The 7,429-nt window shown below is 37.6% G+C and overlaps 1 protein-coding gene and 1 long non-coding RNA gene across 3 annotated transcripts; one reads left to right on the top strand and one right to left on the bottom strand.

Annotated features, from left to right (window-relative positions):
- Positions 1-2,083: 2,083 nt before the first annotated feature.
- Positions 2,084-4,519, top strand: LOC148931753 (putative F-box protein At4g05475). Of its 2 annotated transcripts, none has more exons than XM_048099117.2 (4): positions 2,084-2,251; positions 2,369-2,492; positions 2,593-2,929; positions 3,632-4,519. In XM_048099117.2, the coding sequence occupies exons 2-4, from the start codon at positions 2,444-2,446 to the stop codon at positions 4,293-4,295; spliced, it is 1,050 nt and encodes a 349-aa protein (XP_047955074.1). In that variant the 5' UTR covers positions 2,084-2,251; positions 2,369-2,443; the 3' UTR covers positions 4,296-4,519. The 2 variants fall into 2 exon arrangements, with proteins under 2 accessions (XP_047955074.1, XP_047955073.1); XM_048099116.2 differs by having other exon boundaries at positions 2,364-2,492.
- A 245-nt stretch (positions 4,520-4,764) lies between these two features.
- LOC125202798 (uncharacterized) lies at positions 4,765-6,720 on the bottom strand. The gene is made up of 4 exons (XR_007173193.2): positions 6,547-6,720; positions 6,388-6,469; positions 5,446-5,508; positions 4,765-4,997 (listed from the first exon to the last, which is right to left on the bottom strand). It is a non-coding gene; the product is annotated as an uncharacterized LOC125202798 (long non-coding RNA).
- Positions 6,721-7,429: the final 709 nt, after the last annotated feature.

The raw sequence follows: 7,429 nt of genomic DNA, 5'->3' as shown, positions 1-7,429 counted from the left end.
TGCAAAATCCGTGTTTGTCACTATCCATCGAGAAAGGTTGCAATGTCAGTCTGCATATTTCTAAGCCTTACTGGAATAAGATGACATTGGTGTGGTATAACACTGAACGGATCTAACAGCAAGACTTGTCCTTGGGCTATCTACTGAAAGGCGAGGTCTTGATAATATTTGTTTCTTAATCAATGTAGGTTATAGCATTGAGCATACGGTATTGATTATGCATTACTTTGACTTATCAAATATTGCGGGTTTTTCGTAACCCAATTATCCTGATATATTGGGTAGTGGTGATCAATATCTAGTGGTGCTAGGATTGCTATTATATTGAATCGTGCACGAATTGAGTCTCGTTTGATAATGTCCTCAAGAGGAGCGCGAAACAAGCTTTTATTATTCGGAACCTAGCTAATTGGAGTTTAATTACTCTATGAATAATAAATAAACGTTTCATGCTAAGTCCACTCTTGGAATTAATAAAAAGTTAATTAATTAAGTCAATAGCAGACATTAATTAATTAATGGACATTTTAATCTTAAGCGCGGGAAATGAAAGTTAAACGGAAACCCGGATTACTTGTAATTTCGGATTTGGATGGGGAGAGTTCAATATTACTTCTGTAGTGGCTGCTCGTAATATTCCAATTATAACTTATATTAAATTGTGGGTTCAATTTAATTAGTAAAAAGCAAATTGGATGAGCCCATATCCAAAACCTTCCATAGATCCCTGTCTGGGCCCAAAAGGAACTTAATATAAATAGGAGAATAAAGGAGACATAAATAACACAATTTTATTTCATAAAATTTTTGAAAATTTTCGGCCCCCTAGCTGAAGGAGATTTCGAATTCCACTCCTATTCCCAAAAGGATTTCTTCTGTCTTCTTTATTTAAGTCCTAGTATTCTAGTAAGATCAGCCCACACTGATATTGGAATACAGTGCGGGAACCAGAGAGAAGATTTGTGGTCTAGTATTCAAAGCATCACGTGGAGAAGGAGCTAGCCATCTTCAATTCTTTGGAGAATTAATTAGGTATTTTTCTGCTCCGTAGAAAAGCATGTTTTAGGTTTCAATATTCTTAAAGCATGATTAATTCAAGTTATGAGCATGATACATGTGATAATTACGCGAATAGATTTTGTCTAAATGATCTGCTAAATAGATCTGATTATTATGTGATTTATTGGTGTGATTGATAATTGTAAAATTATGATAATCAAGTTCAACACCGCTTCCGCTGCCGGTTCCATCAATTGGTATCAGAGCCTGTCTTTGGCTCTGATTATTTGGATTTAAATTTTGTGAAATTCATGTATGCAAGGATGCGATTTAGGAATGCCACCCATTGATGATTATGGCGTCGAGATTGGGGACGGACACGTCGGAGGCGGCAGCGGCACGGGCGACGGGGACGAGGACGAGGAGGAGTGAGAGCCGAGGGTATTATGTAATTTTATTTTTAAATAATGTAATTTTTTTTAAATTATGTAATTTTCTTTAAATTATGTAATTATTATTTTTTAATTATGTAATTTTTTAATGAAGTTTTCGAATTTTCCCGTATTCCGTGTCGACATTTTAATTCCGTAAATTTTAAGTCCGTAAATTGAATAATTGCGGAAAGTCCTAGTGGGAAGTCCTAGTGCAGTGGGAAGTCCTAGTGATGTGGCAGTGGAATGGAAAGGGCTAGTGATGACGTGACAGACAGTTTTGTGGGAAGTCCTAGTGGGAGGGTCACCACCGAAGACGCTCTAATAAGTTAAGATCGTCAAGACTTTATCTTTCGGTTGTTTGGGTCAATGAAGCATTTTTTTAACTATTCATGAAATTGAAATTTTCTATTGACATAATCTAATCATATAGGAGTACTCATTTTGTCCTATTAAAAATAAATTGCCTATTAAAAACAAAATATTTTTTAAAATAAAAATAATTATTTTAACTTTTTCTTCTCTCATGTCTTCTCTTTTCATTAACTTACAACGGAACAATTGTTTATAAAATTAAGTGATGAAAATCAAATATTTCATATTTACTCGAGTAGGGTTATAGTCGAATTACGGCCCGGTTCGGGTTTAGCCCCGTTAATGGTTTCTGCTACCTTTCCCGCGCAAAAGAGTCCAGCAATTCCCATTTCCAACAAATCCCTTCGCTCCGTTCAATAAATATTGATTTCTTCTCCCCTAGGGTTCATATCGGAGGCGCTGAGCAATTTTATTTTTCACCACTAGCTGCGAATTCAGCGATTCAGGTATTTGCAGTCCTAATTTTGAGCCCTAATTTTACTTTTACTGCGAAATCGAGTAAGTTTTTCCATTATTTTCACCGATAATTTGAAAATCGAGCTGAGCCGTTATTTGCAGTGTAGCCCTATTTTACTGCGAAATCGAGCAAGTTTTTCCATCGTTTCAATCATTTCCATCGATAATTTGAAGGTCTAAGTATGAATACTAGACGGAAAATTCGGGCGGCGGCGGAATTTAGCGGTTCAGGTTATTTTAGCCCCAATTTTGAGCCCTAATTTTATTTTTACAAAGTTTTTCCCTCATTTCCGTCGATAATTTGGAGATCGATTTGAGCGGTTATTTGCAGGTCGAAATATGAATATTGGATCCAAAATTCCGGCGGTTGCTTCATCCTCGCCGCCGTGGATCGAGTTGCCTCTAGATGTGACCGCCAATATACTCCAGAGGCTCGGGGCGGAGGAGATGCTGTGCAGCGCGCAGCAAGTGTGTGCTACCTGGTGGAACGTTTGCAAGGATCCTTCCTTGTGGCGAGTCATCGATTTCTCCGGCACTAAGCAGATCGATCGTACCGCCAAGTACACCGCCATGTGCCGCCGTGCTGTCGACCGCAGCCGGGGGCAGCTGACCGACTTCACCATTCAGTACTTTGGCGGCGACGAACTCATGGAATACATCGCTGATCGGTACATTTCTATTGGCATTGCTGTTCATTGTGTGATTGTGTCTTTCCAAAAATTTATAGAGCTGTTTTTTCATATTTTTTCTCAGAAATTTGTATTTTTGCTTGAATTTATTTGCTTCTGCTTATTTTCCTCAAGTTTATCAGTTTTTCCATATTTTGTCTGGTTGTTCACTACCCGGGCCAAGTTTCGTCCTCATATTCAAATTGATTTTAGTCAATTGCATCCCATTTCAATTGAGAAGTTTTGCCACCTCAGATTTTCAACTCGTTTAGCAGAAGTTGGATTAAATTGAAATTATTCGTTAAAGATATTTTTAAGTTGCTGTCGAGTGTCGGCCGATGTTCCCCCATTTTGTGCAAGATCTTAGCTTGTTATGCCTACTGTTTCTGCAAAGATTATTCAAGCAGTTGGTTTAATTTTCTGCAGTATCATAACTGTATGTTTTTGTTCTCGCTGAATCGTAGCCTGTGTTCTGCTCATGTTTGTTAGCTTATGTTTCTGCAAGATCATACAAATTCTGTCAAAAATTTCTTCGATTTTGTTTGGTTGTTAATATAATGCAGTAGACGATAGACAAAATTTGACCCTTTCTCTCGATTTTATATCACATAAGTGAATGTACGAGTTGCATTTATTGGTTTAAGAAGCTTTTTTGATCTTGCTCTATGTAAACACAGGTCTAATCTTTTTGATGTTTGACAGATCACCGAATCTCAAACGCCTTAAACTTGGAACTTGCTTTTTCATATCAGGACCGTGTGCAGCTAGAATAGTTGCAAAGCTTGGACAGTTGGAAGAGTTGCACATTACGATTAGACCAAGGTTTGGTGTGATTGAACCAGGGGTTATGTCTGCTGATATTCGGGCTATTGGCAATGCATGCCCGACGTTGAAATCATTCTCATTGAACGCATTTAAGTTCATTCTGATAGAGGATGTTGACGAAAATGATGATCGTCCTTTTATTGAATCAATTCATCGGAATCTGTATGCTCTCGCAATCAGCAAAAGTATGCCCAATCTGCAGCATCTTCAAGTTTATGGGCTCTTGATTGGAAATAAAGGACTTGAAATCATCCTTAACGGCTGTCCACGCCTCGAGTCACTTGACATTCGGCGGTGTTTTGATCTCGATCTTGAAGGGGATTTGGGGAAAAGATGCCGTCAACAAATTAAACATCTTAAACTTCCTCATGACTCGACTAGTGATGTCCCATGGCCGAGTTGCCGAGGCGGTGATCCATTTACCTCTCCTCCATTCTCCACTTATAATCCGGACATATACTATTATAATGAAGATATGGATGATTATATTCAACGTTACGGATATGCAGACTTACACGAATCCTTTGGCTTATTAGTCTAGGCATATGGTAGACGCCGGTAAAGCTATCTTTTCTATCATTTTCCGGCATATATATGGATAAATAACACTCACCTCTTCCCCCCTTTTGTAGGTTTTTTGTTGCTTGATTAGGTGGTGTTAATTGTTATGCTATCCTTTTGGTTCAGTTAGTTTTGTCAATGCTGCTTTATGTCTTTTATTAGTGTGCATGATGTCTTTGTTTAGTAGACTCTTTCTTGGGCGTATGATTTTGTGTACCTACCTAACTTCTTACTTAACGATATACTCTCGTGCTTGAAAATAGAGATTTTGTAGACTATACAAGTTTTAGCGCGAATTTGGTAACATGTCACGTCTGCATTTTCTAAGAATAGAAAATATGGTTGATCGCGACCAATGCCTGCATTTTCTAAGAATAGAAAACACGGTTGATCGCGACTAGAAGGGGATTAAAGAAGCGGGGGAGAAAAGGGGAAGAACAAAATATATGTGACCAAGCAAAAGATTAACTAAAGAATTAGAACGACAAATACTGTCTCAACAAACTAACTTCGAAGAATTCGATCCAGAGATAAACAATCCAAAGGAAAAGACATAGAAACTAGCGGAAGCATCAAGACATGGGATAATGCCGGTATGAAGACCCGACAAATCCGACAATTAAACAAGACATAATTTTCCAACGACAGTGCTCAACATCCTCCACATCCATCGCCGCTCAATCTGCACATTAAGAAAAACAATATGCAGGGCTGAGTACTTGATGCACTCAGTGGACACATGCCAAAATATAGATTGTCAAGCCATAACGAATGATCTTGTGGGTTTTAATTTAAAAGAACCCAAGTCACTAAAAGCATTCACAAAAAATTCAGTTGCAACCATATTCCATCCACATCCACCATCACCATATTTGAACTACATGACAAGGAACGTGGCCACGAACCAAGTCACTAGACCGGCCAACTCCAATGAGATAGCGCACGATCTATTGGGTGTACACCAGTCCGAGCAGGGTTTGCGGCCCTACTGGGACCCGAATTCGATTAACATACATGGCATAGCCATCAGATAGATTCATTCAAACACAAAACATGGGAAGACAAACATTTTTCACCTTCTTTCACATAAAAATATTTAGGACATAGTCTTATTTAAAAGGAAAGCCCACCTTAAAAGCTTAACTCCTTAACCACTTTCTGTTCCAACCGCAAACAACGTGCACAAGTTCACCCTTTTCGAAATAACATGATAAGCAAAAATTAGACTTTGCCAAAAAATTTAATATAAAACAATGCATACATCCTATTTGTGTGTGCTCAAATTATCCTTCTTTCGGATATAAAACATGACCCCAAAACCTGCACAACGATTAACTATCCAACACACAATTATCAAACTAAAGAGGCCCAAAAACTAAAAGAATTAAAGTGTCCCAATTATGAAAAGCAGTACAACATTTGTTCTATAAGCCCACACTAAAATAAATACTCCTAATCCCATCAACTAAAAGAATTTAATCTACATACTCCCAACCATACACACGTATGTTCTAAAAGGAAATGAAAAGAGTAAAAATGTGTACTCCCAACCCAACTCACGCCTAATATCCCCCATTCTCAAGCAGCAACAGCCTTCTTTCTTCTCATCACAGTTTACAAAATCACAAACCCAAATCAACGCATATTCTCATCTCCCTCACTCAAAATTCTCGAACTGAAATCAAGTCACTATCTCTCTCTATCGCTCTTTACTACACCGTCGGTAAAACTCGCTGCCGCCACCGCCATTTCTGTCTCCGCTGCCGTCACCGAGCTCCAGCCGTCTCAGCTCGCCGGCGTGCGACTGGACTTCGCCGCCGCTGCCCTCCGCTCACAATCCTTTCTGTTACAGGTAAGCCTCCTCCCCTTTTTCCCAAATCTAAACCTTTTATTAACTTTCTAATTATTCGGTTTCAATTATTGATGGGCAGAAAAGGATTTTCAAGAGTGGAGATTAAGAAGTAACAAGAGGATAGCTTCTAATGGCATTAAAGATGGAGACATTATCAAGCACAAATCATTCAACACTTTCAAAATTTCAATTCCCACGAAATAGAGGTCAAAGAGTATACCTTTATAGCACGAAAGAATGAATTGACAATTGAGATTACGGGGAGAATTTGAATTCACAGGCTGCTCGGTTTTTCCTCTCAACTGTGACATGAATATATGGTGCTATGGATTTAATATCCAGAGATTTGTATATACTGAATTGAAGTGGAAGATTTTACCTTTTTGTTAATAACAGCAGATTGGATTTCAAACTCGCGGTATTTTGCGATTTTGGATGGAAGAATGGCTGCGTGCATTACAATGAGGAGGAAGAAAGATAGGAGTATGATCTTTCAGTTGAGATTTTCAGGGAACATGGACACATGGGAGAAAACCGTGTTATATTTTGACTGATAAAAATAAGTGGGAAAAATTGGAATAAATTTCATAGAATAGAATTAGCCCAATTGCAATAGGATAAATGGGCTAAGACAAGATATATAAAACTGATAGGCCCAATTATTTGATTTAGCACTTTAATTAAATTGTGGTGTTTTATTTTAGTACTTTGGTGTTATTCCAAGTACTTGTAAATGATCACCCAATTTCCTCAATCGATGAATCTCGCGTCAAACTCGTCGACTATTTCCACCACACGATTAACCAACAATAATTCAAGCCTTCACTATTTACAATCGCAACCAATCAAAACAAAAAAAACGATATTTTACTTAAGGTCTATCATTCGCTCGTTCTCAAAACAAAATCTTAACGTAAAAAGGTATAATAAAAGCGGGTGTTACATAACATAAGAGAGATATAGAAAGAAAAACTGAAGTATTGTTAACAGAGAATAAGAAGCGGGTACGATTACTAAAATAGTGACCAATATTCGGGATACTCCAAGTTAAATGGCCCATTTAATTTTGTGATAAAAGATCAATTATTTTAGTCTTTCTTAATTTTCTCTTATTTTATGTTTTTCCTACTTGTTTTATTCATTTTTTTCACTAAACCTTATTAAACTCTACTTATATAATTTTGGTGCCCGATAAAAGCACCTTGTTTAACATAAATTTCAACTCTCTAAGTGCTAAATACTCAGTGTCCAAAATTTTAGTC

The sequence above is a fragment of the Salvia hispanica genome, chromosome 2, assembly GCF_029641045.1.
Source record: "Salvia hispanica isolate PSC_SH4W2 chromosome 2, Shi_PSC_v1, whole genome shotgun sequence".
Lineage (NCBI taxonomy): Eukaryota > Viridiplantae > Streptophyta > Magnoliopsida > Lamiales > Lamiaceae > Salvia > Salvia hispanica.
This window is presented reverse-complemented; position numbering and strand designations above follow the sequence as displayed.